At 65.2% G+C, this 16,140-nt stretch overlaps 2 protein-coding genes across 5 annotated transcripts in view; one reads left to right on the forward strand and one right to left on the reverse strand.

The window, feature by feature from the left end:
* LIMS2 (LIM zinc finger domain containing 2) overlaps window positions 1-16,140 on the reverse strand; it is a 48,176-nt gene that overhangs the window by 6,773 nt on the left and 25,263 nt on the right. For all 4 annotated transcript variants that reach the window (XM_036319862.1, XM_036319860.1, XM_036319861.1 and 1 more), the window contains one exon: window positions 362-511. In XM_036319862.1, coding sequence (XP_036175755.1) covers window positions 362-511 — 150 coding nt within the window. The remainder of the gene's footprint in view (window positions 1-361; window positions 512-16,140) is intronic.
* Window positions 3,126-12,491, forward strand: GPR17 (G protein-coupled receptor 17). The gene is made up of 2 exons (XM_036319864.1): window positions 3,126-3,189; window positions 11,334-12,491. The coding sequence occupies exon 2, from the start codon at window positions 11,364-11,366 to the stop codon at window positions 12,375-12,377; it is 1,014 nt and encodes a 337-aa protein (XP_036175757.1). The 5' UTR covers window positions 3,126-3,189; window positions 11,334-11,363; the 3' UTR covers window positions 12,378-12,491.

Consider the following 16,140-nt stretch of genomic DNA (forward strand, 5'->3'; position numbering starts at 1 on the left):
CCTGTATGAGCCCCTGAGGCCCCCGCCCTCCCCAGGGCCCACCTGCAGGAGCCCTGGCAGTGCCAGCCCGACGGGCAGCACCTGGGCAGGCAGCTCCGGGACCTCGGGCTCGGGCACAGCACGTGCAGAGGGTGGCTGACCTCGCTGCCAAGTCCCAGCAGCGCGTTCTCAGGGCCCTCTGCACCTCTCGCAGCCTCTCTTCCCTCTCCACCTCTCTCCACCAGCAGCACCCGCCTCACCCCTGCCTTTGAGTCTCTGCTGTCAGCCCCATTCGGGGCCCAGGCCTCATGCCCTGGAGCCAGGGGCCTCTTGCCCCCAGGCGTCCACTCCTCGGCCTGCCCCTGCCCACCACGCCCAGTACCTGCAGTGGGTGCAGCTGAAGTGGTCCGGGTGGTAGGCGTCACTCCTGAACATGAGGGGCTGCTCCTCGATGACCAGGTGGCACCGCTGGCAGACATGCTTGCCCAGGCCCTTGGCCTTCTCCCGGCTGTGGCAAGGCCGGCACAGGTGTCTGTGGGCAATGACAGGCCTTGGGAGATGCCCACCCCCTCCTCTCAGAAGCCAGCCGCCTCCTGAAGCAGAGCCCCCTCCTGCCCCCCTACCCTCCCCCCTCCCCCTCCCCCTCCCCCTCCCCACTCCCACCGCCCCCACCTCCCACCCTCCCCTCCCCACCGTGGCCAGGGCCCGCGTTCAGAACGGAGCAGCGAACATGAGGGTTCTTCTCTCCCCGTCTCTTGAGCCCAGGACATTGTGTGGACAAGAGTAGACATTTCACTGACTTCTGCTAAAAAATTAGTTTATTTTTCAAATGTCTGCAACAGGCATGAGGGTACATGGTCACTGTCAGCCACACCCCGCATGTCCGGCAGAGGGGCCAGGAGGGGCCGCCACAGGGGCAGTGCATCTGCAGGCTCCCTGTGAGAGGAGCCGAGGTGCCAGCGGAGGCACCACCCAGGAGATGTCACCACAGGCTCCTCCGTGAGGCCTCGGGGCCCTGGTGCTGCCCGCGCCCTGGGCAGCGGCTGTGGCTGCCACGGAGATAAACCAGCCTGGCTCTGCTTCCCTGGCCTCGGGGTGCCAGGTCCCCAGGCCAAGATGTCCAGAGGCCCAGCGTGCCCCTCCTCCCCACCGGCCTCCATCTGCACGTGCCCCCTTCCAGGCTCCCAATCCGCCCGATCCCGGGGTGCCCCTGGTCATCGAGGGCTGCCCCTCATGCGCAGGCCCCTTTGTGGGCAGGGCAGGAGTCCAGTGCAGACGGCTCTGGGCAGGTGGGTGGGCAGGTCCCGGGGCAGGGCCTGCTCCTCCCTGGGTCTGGGCCCGATGCTTGCAGCACTGCTCTCTGCCCTGATCTCTGTCCTATCTCCCGGTGGGCGTGAATGGCAGGGGCTCGAGTGAGTGCCCCGCAGCCACTGGCTCAGCGGCCGAGGCTCTAGGCCGTGCTGCCTGGGGCAGCAGCTCCAGAGGAGCCTGTGGCAGGGGAGTGAACGCAGGCAGAGGCAGGAGCGGGCGGGCATCCTGGCGCTCTGCCCGTCCACGGCCTTCGGCCTTCAGCTCTGTGACTAAGGTTTTGCCCCTTTCAGGCCCCAGATCCTTGAAGCTTTCCTCAGCGCACTTTCACCCAGCCCCCCGGCCCCTGCCGTCGCAGGCCTGGGCAAGACCACTCTCTCGATGCATGCAGCTGGCCCTGCCCACCATGCCTGCTGCCTCCCACACGTGGACTGGTGGGTTCTTTTATCATTAGAACAACATTCAACCCAAACGGGGTAATTTTTTTTCCAAAGCTACAGAAATTAGCACAACTCTGTTGCAATGACCTCAACGACTCTGTGGGCAGTCACCCCAACCACAGAAATGCCCTGCTCAGGGCAGCCAGCCAGCACCCTCATCTCGAACCGGTGTGAACCAGCTCTTCCAGAGCACCCTCCTGGGCATGGCGGGCAGATCCAGTCCCACACCGGCCCCAGCTCCCGGCAGGCAGCCTCGAGGAGCCCAGCTCTCCTGTCGGAACCCCAGATGAGCAATGTGTTTCTGCAGGCCTGACCCCTGTAGACCTGAAGGCGACCTGGAGAGTATTTATCCAGATGGAATGAAGATGGAGCCCAAGAATTCCAGCATCGAGATGCAACAGAAAAACAGGGCAAAGCGTGTGCGCGCGCGCGCGCGCGCACACACACACACACACACACACACAGCGACGTGCTGGAGTCACACACGCTGGGGTTCAAGTCCTGCCTGCCACTTCCTGGTGGCTTGTAGCTGGCGGGCTCCCCCACCTCCTGAGCTGCGTAGGTCTGCAGGGGCAGCCATCCCCACGCAGGGCAGGGCCCGCGACCAGCAGGCTAAGGCAGTACAAGTTTAAGGTAGCTACTCCACAAGGTGGCTACAAACATATCTCACATTTTAACTAAAACACTTCAAAGTCTTCTGAAATTAAAAATGGTAGCTTGGTGCCCGGCCCTGGGTATGGAAAGATGGAGGAACAGCCCTGCGTAAGGGTCCCAGCCTGAGCCCCAGGAGGTCTTGGGGGCCGTGGGCGGTGGGCAGCCTCTGGGAGGGGAGCCCGCGTGGCCGGGCCGGCTAAGCCGCCCGTGGTGCAGACAGCGCCATTATCAGGCTGCTGCAGCTGGCCCGGCGAGACAAAGGCCGTGGCTGATGCCCAAACGGAGCCTAATGATCCGGGAAAGACACAGGGACCCCACACCAGGTGTCCTGAAAAGATCCCCTCATTCAGCAAACAAGTTCCCCAGCCTCCCCCCTCCCCGTTCGGGAGGCCCCTCCACTGTCTCCCAAGCAGGCTTGGGAGCCTGAGCCGGTTGCCATGGCAGCCAGACCCTCCCCGCACCCCCCCAATGGTAGGAAATTGTCCCCTTCTGAAACGTCTAGTTGTGTCTATCAGTCCCAGCAGCCCCGCACCCGCCCGCACCACGCGGCAGCTTCCAGAGCAGGCACACTCGGCCTCTGTGATGCTCGGGCCCAGCTGGGGCGAGGCCCGGGGACACACTGGCTACTCACAACCCCGCGGCAGCAGGGCCTAGGAGGGCCCAGCACAAGGGACCCTTGGGGATGAAGCGGCCTTTGAGAGGCAGAGGGACCGCCACCTCCCCTCCTCTCCTTAAATAGCTGGCCTCCCGCTGCCTGCAGGAGCTCAGCACCCAGCCTTCCTGTCTCCACCTGCCGCCAGCCTGAGAGGTAAGGGTGGGCAGGCGGGCGGGCGGGCAGCGTGGGGTCCCCGAGGTGCCTCTGTGATGGTGGTGGGACCTTCTTACGAAGACACCCTGTCTAACCAGAGCGGCCCCTGGCCGTGTCCCTGCCCACGCGGCTCACAGACCCACAGCTGCGGCGGGACGCCCAGCGCCTCACCACGGGGCCACTGTGCACGGCACAAGCCAGATGAGGCAGCCACAGGGAGAGGGGCCGGCCCCCTGCCTGCCCAGACCGCACTGCGGCCTCCTGCGAGGGCCACGCCTGCCCATCGCTCACCTTCCCCACAGCCCTGCCGCCTGTGGCACTGCCCAGGCCACTCCAGGCCTCGGCCTCACCCCTGAGCAGGGCACGCGGAGAGCTGAATGCAGACCATCCTGCATAAATCCATATCAAACTCCTGGTGGGGAGGGACAGGGAAACAAGCCTGAAAGCATTTTGAAACTACGTCTCTGTCTAGAGCAGCACGCACACAGCCCTCAGCAGGTAGCAGGCTGAGGGCTCTGGGCAGGAAACAGAGCCAGGCGCTGGCATGGCCTGTGCCGTCATGCAAGGCCCACGCTCAGATGAGCGCTGCTGTCACCATCTTCAGAGTCCTACTTTTTGAACAAGGACCCTGCATTTCATGTTGCGCTGAGCCCCCGAAGTTTTGTCACTGGCTCTGGGGCCAGGCCCCACGCCGCCGGAGGCGAGGAGACAGGTCCCTGCAGGCAGACAGCCAGCAACGCCCAGCTCTGGCCCCGGGGCGTGTGCCCATCCCAGCAGCAAGGCCTGTGGCGCCGGGTGTCCCTGCTGAGTCTGACCTCCAACTCCCAGGCTAATGCCCAGCCCAGGGACCTTGGGCAATTTCAACGACTCAAGGCTCAGATTTCTACTCTGCAGAACGAGTCCCTGAGGCGGGCCTCTGAGGACTGTGCCCGCAGACAGCCAGCCAGGAGCAGTCCCCCGGAGGCCTGCTGGGCGTGGCCGGGAGGTGTGAAGGCTGACACCGGGAGGGCACCCAGCTTCCCATCAGCAGCCCCCCCTCATCCCTGGGCTCCAAAGGCCCCACTCACATGGCCCCAGCCTCTCCCCCAGCATCCCTGCCTCCCTGACAACAGGTCACACACACTTGGAAACAGCAGGAAAACCATCTCCAAATGCAAACTTCAGGCAGCCTGCAATCCTCCGGAGCCAGAGATCAGTGGGTGGGGAACAACACGGGTGACTTCCAAAACTAAAACATGTGATATAATGGCTATAACTCCCTCCGTCCCTTGAGGCCATCAGTGGCCCCGGCTCCCTGCTGCTGCCTCACACTATCCCTGGGCTCTCCCTCCTCCTCCTCACACTGTCCCTGGGCCTCTCCCTCCTCCTCCTCACACTGTCCCTGGGCTCTCCCTCCTCCTCACACTGTCCCTGGGCCTCTCCCTCCTCCTCCTCACACTGTCTCTGGGCCTCTCCCTCCTCCTCACACTCTCCCTGGGCCTCTCCCTCCTCCTCCTCACACTGTCCCTGGGCCTCTCCCTCCTCCTCACACTGTCCCTGGGCCTCTCCCTCCTCCTCCTCACACTGTCTCTGGGCCTCTCCCTCCTCCTCACACTCTCCCTGGGCCTCTCCCTCCTCCTCCTCACACTGTCCCTGGGCCTCTCCCTCCTCCTCCTCACACTGTCCCTGGGCCTCTCCCTCCTCCTCCTCACACTGTCCCTGGGCCTCTCCCTCCTCCTCACACTGTCCCTGGGCCTCTCCCTCCTCCTCCTCACACTGTCTCTGGGCCTCTCCCTCCTCCTCCTCACACTGTCCCTGGGCCTCTCCCTCCTCCTCCTCACACTGTCTCTGGGCCTCTCCCTCCTCCTCACTCACACTGTCCCTGGGCTCTCCCTCCTCCTCACACTGTCCCTGGGCCTCTCCCTCCTCCTCCTCACACTGTCTCTGGGCCTCTCCCTCCTCCTCACACTGTCCCTGGGCCTCTCCCTCCTCCTCCTCACACTGTCCCTGGGCCTCTCCCTCCTCCTCCTCACACTCTCCCTGGGCCTCTCCCTCCTCCTCCTCACACTGTCCCTGGGCTCTCCCTCCTCCTCACACTGTCCCTGGGCCTCTCCCTCCTCCTCCTCACACTGTCCCTGGGCCTCTCCCTCCTCCTCACACTGTCCCTGGGCCTCTCCCTCCTCCTCCTCACACTGTCCCTGGGCCTCTCCCTCCTCCTCCTCACACTGTCTCTGGGCCTCTCCCTCCTCCTCACTCACACTGTCCCTGGGCTCTCCCTCCTCCTCACATTGTCCCTGGGCCTCTCCCTCCTCCTCCTCACACTGTCCCTGGGCCTCTCCCTCCTCCTCCTCACACTGTCCCTGGGCTCTCCCTCCTCCTCACACTGTCCCTGGGCCTCTCCCTCCTCCTCCTCACACTGTCTCTGGGCCTCTACCTCCTCCTCCTCACACTGTCCTTGGGCCTCTCCCTCCTCCTCCTCACACTGTCTCTGGGCCTCTCCCTCCTCCTCACTCACACTGTCCCTGGGCTCTCCCTCCTCCTCACACTGTCCCTGGGCCTCTCCCTCCTCCTCACACTGTCCCTGGGCTCTCCCTCCTCCTCACACTGTCCCTGGGCTTCTCCCTCCTCCTCCTCACACTGTCTCTGGGCCTCTCCCTCCTCCTCCTCACACTGTCCTTGGGCCTCTCCCTCCTCCTCACACAGTCCCTGGGCCTCTCCCTCCTCCTCACATTGTCCCTGGGCCTCTCCCTCCTCCTCCTCACACTGTCCCTGGGCCTCTCCCTCCTCCTCCTCACATTGTCCCTGGGCCTCTCCCTCCTCCTCCTCACATTGTCCCTGGGCCTCTCCCTCCTCCTCCTCACATTGTCCCTGGGCCTCTCCATCCTCCTCACACTGTCCCTGGGCCTCTCCCTCCTCCTCACACTGTTCATGGGCTCTCCCTCCTCCTCACACTGTCCCTGGGCCTCTCCCTCCTCCTCACACTGTCCCTGGGCCTCTCCCTCCTCCTCACACTGTCCCTGGGCCTCTCCCTCCTCCTCACACTGTCCCTGGGCCTCTCCCTCCTCCTCACACTGTCCCTGGGCCTCTCCCTCCTCCTCACATTGTCCCTGGGCCTCTCCCTCCTCCTCCTCACATTGTCCCTGGGCCTCTCCCTCCTCCTCACACTGTCCCTGGGCCTCTCCCTCCTCCTCACACTGTCCCTGGGCCTCTCCCTCCTCCTCCTCACATTGTCCCTGGGCCTCTCCCTCCTCCTCACATTGTCCCTGGGCCTCTCCCTCCTCCTCCTCACATTGTCCCTGGGCCTCTCCCTCCTCCTCCTCGTATTGTCCCTGGGCCTCTCCCTCCTCCTCACACTGTCCCTGGGCCTCTCCCTCCTCCTCACATTGTCCCTGGGCCTCTCCCTCCTCCTCACACTGTCCCTGGGCCTCTCCCTCCTCCTCACACTGTCCCTGGGCCTCTCCCTCCTCCTCACACTGTCCCTGGGCTCTCCCTCCTCCTCACACTGTCCCTGGGCCTCTCCCTGCTCCTCACATTGTCCCTGGGCTTCTCCCTCCTCCTCACATTGTCCCTGGGCCTCTCCCTCCTCCTCACATTGTCCCTGGGCCTCTCCCTCCTCCTCACACTGTCCCTGGGCCTCTCCCTCCTCCTCACATTGTCCCTGGGCCTCTCCCTCCTCCTCACACTGTCCCTGGGCCTCTCCCTCCTCCTCACACTGTCCCTGGGCCTCTCCCTCCTCCTCACACTGTCCCTGGGCCTCTCCCTCCTCCTCACATTGTCCCTGGGCCTCTCCCTCCTCCTCACACTGTCCCTGGGCCTCTCCCTCCTCCTCACACTGTCCCTGGGCTCTCCCTCCTCCTCACACTGTCCCTGGGCCTCTCCCTCCTCCTCACACTGTCCCTGGGCCTCTCCCTCCTCCTCACGTTGTCCCTGGGCCTCTCCCTCCTCCTCACATTGTCCCTGGGCCTCTCCCTCCTCCTCACACTATCCGTGGGCTCTCCCTCCTCCTCACACTGTCCCTGGGCCTCTCCCTGCTCCTCACATTGTCCCTGGGCCTCTCCCTCCTCCTCCTCACACTGTCCCTGGGCCTCTCCCTCCTCCTCACTCACACTGTCCCTGGGCCTCTCCCTCCTCCTCACATTGTCCCTGGGCCTCTCCCTCCTCCTCACACTGTCCCTGGGCCTCTCCCTCCTCCTCACACTGTCCCTGGGCCTCTCCCTCCTCCTCACATTGTCCCTGGGCCTCTCCCTCCTCCTCACACTGTCCCTGGGCCTCTCCCTCCTCCTCACATTGTCCCTGGGCCTCTCCCTCCTCCTCACACTGTCCCTGGGCCTCTCCCTCCTCCTCACACTGTCCCTGGGCCTCTCCCTCCTCCTCACACTGTCCCTGGGCCTCTCCCTCCTCCTCACACTGTCCCTGGGCCTCTCCCTCCTCCTCCTCACACTGTCCCTGGGCCACTCCCTCCTCCTCACACTGTCCCTGGGCCACTCCCTCCTCCTCAAACTGTCCCTGGGCCTCTCACTCCTCCTCACACTGTCCCTGGGCCTCTCCCTCCTCCTCACACTGTCCCTGGGCCTCTCCCTCCTCCTCACACTGTCCCTGGGCCTCTCCCTCCTCCTCACACTGTCCCTGGGCCTCTCCCTCCTCCTCACACTGTCCCTGGGCCTCTCCCTCCTCCTCCTCACACTGTCCCTGGGCCTCTCCCTCCTCCTCACATTGTCCCTGGGCCTCTCCCTCCTCCTCCTCACTTTGTCCCTGGGCCTCTCCCTCCTCCTCACACTGTCCCTGGGCCTCTCCCTCCTCCTCCTCACACTGTCCCTGGGCCACTCCCTCCTCCTCACACTGTCCCTGGGCCACTCCCTCCTCCTCAAACTGTCCCTGGGCCTCTCACTCCTCCTCACACTGTCCCTGGGCCTCTCCCTCCTCCTCACACTGTCCCTGGGCCTCTCCCTCCTCCTCACACTGTCCCTGGGCCTCTCCCTCCTCCTCACACTGTCCCTGGGCCTCTCCCTCCTCCTCACACTGTCCCTGGGCCTCTCCCTCCTCCTCCTCACACTGTCCCTGGGCCTCTCCCTCCTCCTCACATTGTCCTGGGCCTCTCCCTCCTCCTCCTCACATTGTCCCTGGGCCTCTCCCTCCTCCTCACACTGTCCCTGGGCCTCTCCCTCCTCCTCCTCACATTGTCCCTGGGCCTCTCCCTCCTCCTCACACTGTCCCTGGGCCTCTCCCTCCTCCTCACACTGTCCCTGGGCCTCTCCCTCCTCCTCACACTGTCCCTGGGCCTCTCCCTCCTCCTCCTCACACTGTCCCTGGGCCACTCCCTCCTCCTCACACTGTCCCTGGGCCACTCCCTCCTCCTCAAACTGTCCCTGGGCCTCTCACTCCTCCTCACACTGTCCCTGGGCCTCTCCCTCCTCCTCACACTGTCCCTGGGCCTCTCCCTCCTCCTCACACTGTCCCTGGGCCTCTCCCTCCTCCTCACATTGTCCCTGGGCCTCTCCCTCCTCCTCCTCACACTGTCCCTGGGCCTCTCCCTCCTCCTCACATTGTCCCTGGGCCTCTCCCTCCTCCTCCTCACTTTGTCCCTGGGCCTCTCCCTCCTCCTCACACTGTCCCTGGGCCTCTCCCTCCTCCTCACACTGTCCCTGGGCCTCTCCCTCTTCCTCACACTGTCCCTGGGCCTCTCCCTCCTCCTCCTCACATTGTCCCTGGGCCTCTCCCTCCTCCTCACACTGTCCCTGGGCCTCTCCCTCCTCCTCACACTGTCCCTGGGCCTCTCCCTCCTCCTCACACTGTCCCTGGGCCTCTCCCTCCTCCTCCTCACACTGTCCCTGGGCCTCTCCCTCCTCCTCACATTGTCCTGGGCCTCTCCCTCCTCCTCCTCACATTGTCCCTGGGCCTCTCCCTCCTCCTCACACTGTCCCTGGGCCTCTCCTTCCTCCTCCTCACATTGTCCCTGGGCCTCTCCCTCCTCCTCACACTGTCCCTGGGCCTCTCCCTCCTCCTCACACTGTCCCTGGGCCTCTCCCTCCTCCTCACATTGTCCTGGGCCTCTCCCTCCTCCTCCTCACATTGTCCCTGGGCCTCTCCCTCCTTCTCACACTGTCCCTGGGCTCTCCCTCCTCCTCACACTGTCCCTGGGCCTCTCCCTCCTCCTCCTCACACTGTCCCTGGGCCTCTCCCTCCTCCTCACACTGTCCCTGGGCCTCTCCCTCCTCCTCACACTGTCCCTGGGCCTCTCCCTCCTCCTCACACTGTCCTGGGCCTCTCCCTCCTCCTCCTCACATTGTCCCTGGGCCTCTCCCTCCTCCTCACACTGTCCCTGGGCCTCTCCCTCCTCCTCCTCACATTGTCCCTGGGCCTCTCCCTCCTCCTCACACTGTCCCTGGGCCTCTCCCTCCTCCTCACACTGTCCCTGGGCTCTCCCTCCTCCTCACACTGTCCCTGGGCCTCTCCCTCCTCCTCACACTGTCCCTGGGCCTCTCCCTCCTCCTCACTCTGTCCCTGGGCTCTCCCTCCTCCTCACACTGTCCCTGGGCTCTCCCTCCTCCTCACACTGTCTCTGGGCCTCTCCCTCCTCCTCACATTGTCCCTGGGCCTCTCCCTCCTCCTCACACTGTCCCTGGGCCTCTCCCTCCTCTTCACACTGTCCCTGGGCCTCTCCCTCCTCCTCACACTGTCCCTGGGCCTCTCCCTCCTCCTCACATTGTCCTGGGCCTCTCCCTCCTCCTCCTCACATTGTCCCTGTGCTCTCCCTCCTCCTCACACTGTCCCTGGGCCTCTCCCTCCTCCTCACATTGTCCTGGGCCTCTCCCTCCTCCTCCTCACATTGTCCCTGTGCTCTCCCTCCTCCTCACACTGTCCCTGGGCCACTCCCTGCTTCTCACTCGTATTGTCCCTGGTCACTGGCCAGGGCCCACCCTCTCTGTGAGACCAGAGCTCAGGAGCCCAGCGTGTTGAGGAGGCCTGATGAGAAAAGTCAGGCTGAGCCAGCACCCCACAACTGGACCGTTCCTGCACCAGCTCCCCCCCCTCAAGGGGCTGCTGTGCTAACCGACCCAGGGCCATGCCCCTGTGGCACAGCCGCCCTTCATGCCAGCCCTGACGCAGGCATTAGAAGGACTTGCTCCAGGTCCGGGCTGCTCAGCAGTCAGGCTCAGCCAGGAGAGCAGCCTGCTCTCCGGCTGCTGGGAGGTGCTCTTGCACACAGCCCCTCTCCTGCCCTGCAGTCCCACCCCCAGGCCAGGAGCCCCAGGAGAGCTTGCGAGCACCCCAGGGCACGAGCAGCAGGGGCCGGGCCTCCTGGGCCAGCCCTCTCCTGCTGCACCTCCCCCTCCAGTCCTGGGAGGGGGTCAGGTGTTTGGGTGGGACCTACCTTTTGAGCAGCCCAATATCAAAACAGGTGCATGTTACCCTGTCTTTGGGGGAGAGAACCAGGCTTGCAAGCTGTAAAACAGCTGCTGCCAAGGCTGGCCCTAGCCTCCCGTGTGGGTGTGGCAGGCAGTGAGGCCTGGCAGACAAGTGTGCTCCCGGCCTGACCTCTCGGGGTCCCGGGACACAGAATGCAGGCCTCTGGCCCCTGGGACACAGCCCACACTGCGTTGCTAGTGACCCTCCTCTATGGCAGGCACCGGAGCTGTGGTCAGGGGCTGGCAGGAGAGAAGGCACAAGCGGCCACACTCCACACCACTGCCCTGGGGGAAGTGCCCAGGCTGCAGGTGGGCGCCAGGGGGGCTGGACTCAGGGAGCAGGATCCACCTGGCCCCGCCAGAGCTGGAGATGAGCCAGCAGGGCTCCACACATGGGGCTTTTGGGACCAGGTCACCTACTTCCCTGCCCACCAGGAATGGGGCTCAGGGCCCAGGTACCACCCTGCTCTCAGACAGCACACCCGAGGACCCCTCCCAGTACCCCCCCCCCGCCCCCCCCCTCCTTCCAGAGCCTCAGACACACTGGTTCGCTCCCCCCCCCCCAGGGCTGACTCCGCCCCCTGCCCCGCCCCCAGCAGAGCCTTCGCACAGGCAGGTGCAACCCACAGCAGCCAGAAAGCTCCAGGCCTGGTTCTGTTGTGCTTCTTGGTGACGGTCAGAAAGCCCGTGGCAGATGGACCAGGTGTCCCCAGGCCCCCCGCAGGGCGCGCGCTACCAGGCTGTCCTCTCTTCCTCCAGGCTCCTCCGGGCCCTGCCTCCAGCCGAAGCATGAATGGCCTCAAGGGGGCCTCCGGTCTGGCAACCAACGCTTCCCTGGCGGCTGCGGATCAGTGTGGCCAGGAGACGCAGCTGGAGAACGCGCTCTTAGCCTCCTTCTACCTCCTGGATTTCCTCCTGGCTTTTGTGGGCAATGCCCTGGCCTTGTGGCTTTTCCTCCGGGACCGCCGGGCAGGCACCCCTGCCGACGTGTTCCTGCTGCACCTGGCCGTGGCAGACCTGTCCTGCGTGCTGGTCCTGCCCACGCGCCTGGTCTACCACTTCTCGGGGGGCCACTGGCCGTTCGGGGAGATCCCATGCCGCCTCACCGGCTTCCTCTTCTACCTCAACATGTACGCCAGCATCTACTTCCTCACCTGCATCAGCGCCGACCGCTTCCTGGCCATTGTGCACCCCGTCAAGTCCCTCAAGCTCCGCAGGCCCCTCTATGCTCACCTGGCCTGCGCCGTCCTCTGGGTGGTGGTGGCCGTGGCCATGGCCCCACTGCTGGTGAGCCCACAGACCGTGAGGACCAACCACACAGTCGTCTGCCTGCAACTGTACCGGGAGAAGGCCTCCCCCCACGCGCTCGTGTCCCTGGCTGTGGCCTTCACCTTCCCGTTCGTCACCACGGTCACCTGCTACCTGCTGATCATCCACAGCCTGCGGCAGGGCCCCCGCGTGGAGACGCGCCTCAAGAGCAAGGCGGTCCGCACCATCGCCCTGGTGCTGGCCATCTTCCTGGTCTGCTTCCTGCCCTACCACGTGCACCGGTTCGTCTACGTGCTGCACCACCGCAGCAGCGCCTCCTGCGCCGCCCGGCGCGCCCTGGCCCTGGGGAACAGGGTCACCTCCTGCCTCACCAGCCTCAACGGGGCCCTGGACCCCATCATGTACTTTTTTGTGGCCGAGAAGTTCCGCAACACCCTGTGCAACCTGCTCTGCGGCCCAGGGCTCTCCGGGCCGCCCCCTAGCCTGGAAGGGAGGACCAATGAGAGCTCGATGAGCGCCAGGTCAGAGCTGTAGCCCAACCAGAGCTGTACCCCAGGCCAGAGCTGTACCCCAGGTCAGAGCTGTAGCCCAGGCCAGAGCTGTACCCCAGGTCAGAGCTGGACCCCAGGTCAGAGCTGTAGCCCAGGCCAGAGCTGTACCCCAGGTCAGAGCTGGACCCCAGGTCAGAGCTATAGCCCAGGCCAGAGCTGTACCCCATGTCAGAGCTGTACCCCAGGCCAGAGCTGGACCCCAGGTCAGAGCTGTAGCCCAGGCCAGAGCTGTACCCCATGTCAGAGCTGTACCCCAGGCCAGAGCTGTACCCCAGGTCAGAGCTGGACCCCAGGTCAGAGCTTTAGCCCAGGCCAGAGCTGTACCCCATGTCAGAGCTGTACCCCAGGCCAGAGCTGTACCCCAGGCCAGAGCTGTACCCCAGGTCAGAGCTGTAGCCCAACCAGAGCTGTACCCCAGGCCAGAGCTGTACCCCAGGCCAGAGCTGTAACCCAGGCCAGAGCTGTACCCCAGGTCAGAGCTGTACCCCAGGTCAGAGCTGTAGTCCAGGCCAGAGCTGTACCTCAGGCCAGAGCTGTACCCCACGTCAGAGCTGTACCCCAGGTCAGAGCTGTACCCCAGGTCAGAGCTGTACCCCATGTCAGACCTGTACCCCAGGCCAGAGCTGTACCCCAGGCTAGAGCTGTACCCCAGGCCAGAGCTGTACCCCATGTCAGAGCTGTACCCCACGTCAGAGCTATACCCCAGGCCAGAGCTGTACCCCAGGTCAGAGCTGTACCCCAGGTCAGAGCTGTAGCCCACGTCAGAGCTGTACCCCAGGTCAGAGCTGTGAGCTCCTCCCCAGCCACATGCTGAGGAAAGACAGGGAACCCACAGATCACTCCCGTCCCTCCCAGGTCAGACCTCATCACCTAGAGCTGGTTCTGTGGTTCTGTCTCACTCGATGCACGAACCCTAAAATAGGAGAACCCTCTGCAGGTCGCCCCTGCGGCCCGCGGGCCCAGCGCCAGGATCTCAGCGATGCCACTGCAGCAGGAGGCCGGCAGGAGGCCGGGAGGGGCCCAGGGGCCCCAGTGTTCCTCAGCGCTCGGCTCCTGCCCTCTCAGATACAGTGGCAGCTCCGCAGGGAGGGCCCCTGGCCGCTGGGGCTGGGAGCGCAGGGGAGGGGAGGGCAGGAGGCGGGCGATGTGCAAGGTGCCTTGGTTCCCTTGGCCCACACCTTTGCCAGATGACCCCTGAGTCTAGGAGCCACAAACTATAAATTGTAGCTGATCACTAAGTACGTCTCAGGCTGGCGCCGGCAACATCCAGCAAGCATGGCCTGTGGGCACCCCTTCCGATCCTCCTGCTGGAACCCACATGGGGGCGGGGGGCAGGGGGGGAGGGGGGTCTGTCAACCCCAGCTTCGCAGCAGCTGCCCACGGAGTCCCGGCAGCGCAGACTAGCGGACAGCAGCCAGGGAGCTGGCCTCCACCAGGCAGACCTGCAGGGCTGCCTCAGCCCGCTCCCTCCGGACCTCTCCCTGCGGCCTGGCCAGGCTCGGAGCAGCTCCACTCCCTGTGGCGGGCGCTGCCCTGCCAGTCCTCTCTGTGCGTCACTCTGCTGATTATAAACTCACTGCCTGACGGTTCTGAAGGCCACTGTGTTTGGATAAAGCAACACCCTCCCCAGAACATCTCTCTTCAATCCGAGAATGGCTACCTGGGGCGAAGGGAGCAGAGACGGGGTGGCCTGTGCTCTGAACACCCACAATATGCCCGCCCCACACAGACCCAGGGTTCTGCACCGTGGTCTTCAGAGTGAGTGCCAGCCAGGCTGGGAGGGTCCCACTTGTTACAGCAAAACTACTTTACTTGTAAATCACATCATACATTTCCTGTTCCAGGTTTTCCCAGGAAGCAATGCAGCCGGGCCCGTGCGAGTGTGTCTTGGGAGGGGGCAGGATGTGCTCAGGCATACACTGGCAGCGGGGATACACTGGCAGCGGGCACACACCCGGCAGGGGGCATACACCCGGCAGCGGGCATACATCCGGCAGCGGGCACACACCCGGCAGAGGGCACACACCCGGCAGGGGGCACACACCCGGCAGAGGGCACACACCCGGCAGTGGGCACACACCCGGCAGGGGGCATACACCCGGCAGCGGGCATATACCCGGGAGCGGGCACACACCTGGCAGGGGGCATACACCCGGGAGTGGGCACACACCCGGCAGGGGGCACACACCCAGAAGCGGGCACACACACGGCAGCGGGCACATACCCGGCAGCGGGGATACACTGGCAGCAGGCACACACCCGGCAGCGGGCAGCACCCAGCAGCGGGGATACATTGGCAGCGGGCACACACCCGGCAGCGGGCACACACCCGGCAGGGGGCACCCACCCGGCAGCGGGCACACACCCGGGAGCAGGCACACACCCGGGAGCGGGCACACACCCGGCAGGGGGCACACACCCGGGAGCGGGCACACACCCGGCAGCGGGGATACACTGGCAGCAGGCACACACCCAGAAGCGGGCACACACCCGGGAGCAGGCACACACCTGGGAGCGGGCACACACCCGGGAGCGGGCACACACCCAGAAGCGGGCACACACCCGGGAGCGGGCACACACCCGGCAGGGGGCACACACCCGGGAGCGGGCACACACCCGGCAGGGGGCACACACCCGGCAGCGGGCACACACCCGGCAGCGGGCACACACCCGGCAGGGGGCACACACCCGGCAGCGGGCACACACCCGGCAGCGGGCACACACCTGGCAGCAGGCCCAGCCCAGATCACACAGGACACCAGGCACTGCCTGCCCCACAGCCTCTCATTGACCCCAGACTCCTGCTGAGTGCCCTGGGGACACTGGGGGACACAGGCAGCACGGGGCAGGCAGAGCCAAGCTCGCGACAGCTGTGCCGGAGGCGGGGGGGGGGGGGGGGGCGGGGGGTTCTGGTCAGAGAGCGAGATGGGAACCAGCGCACAGACAGGAGAAGGCGGGGATCAGTGGGCGGGGTAGGGGGGCGGAGGGGGGCACCGCGGCAGGCGGCTCTTCACTGAGACAGTCCAGTGCAGGAGAAGGCGGGTGGTGACCCGCTGCACTGGGGGTGCCTGGTTGATAGACACCAGTGGAGGCAGCAGTGGCCAAGCAGCGACCACAGGGAGGACTGGGTGGGAGGTGCACATACAGGCCTTTTGGGCAGACCTGAGAGCCCGGTGCAGAGCCCCAGGCGCCAGCAGGAGAGGTGGAGCCCCTGGAGGAGACCCCAGTGCACGTCCACGAGAGGAGGTGCTTTAGCAGGAGAGAGGGCGCCTCGGAGGAGCCACAGAGGCCAGCAGCAACCTCTGGGTCTGGCAATGGGGTGCCATGGACCCCAAGGAGGCTGAGACCGTGGAGAGCAGATGGGAGGAGCCAGTATGTGCACCAGGGAGGGCTGCAGAGAACCAAGAGTGCATTTTGGACCTTGGGGGCCACCCAGCCTGAGGAAGGAAGGAAGGAAGGAAGGGAGGGAGGGAGGGAGGGAGGGAGGAAGCCTCGAGCCTTCTCAAGAGGGTACAGGGTGAGCAGAGACATGGCCAGGCTGCAGGGCACAGATGCTGGGCAGCCAGGTGCCCCAGGGCCTGGCCCTCGCAGAGGTGGGAGGGAGGCCACTGAGGGCGGGTGGGGGTGGAGACAGTGGGAGGAGGAGGGGAAGTGGAAAGGAAACTCTTCCCAGACCTGGAGTTGGGCTGCAAGGAGGCCTAGCTGAGCCCAGGAGGCTGGGGGCCCTGAATATAAGAATGGTGGCC

This window comes from Myotis myotis, unplaced genomic scaffold (assembly GCF_014108235.1).
Source record: "Myotis myotis isolate mMyoMyo1 unplaced genomic scaffold, mMyoMyo1.p scaffold_m19_p_8, whole genome shotgun sequence".
In the NCBI taxonomy this organism is placed as follows: Eukaryota; Metazoa; Chordata; class Mammalia; order Chiroptera; family Vespertilionidae; genus Myotis; species Myotis myotis.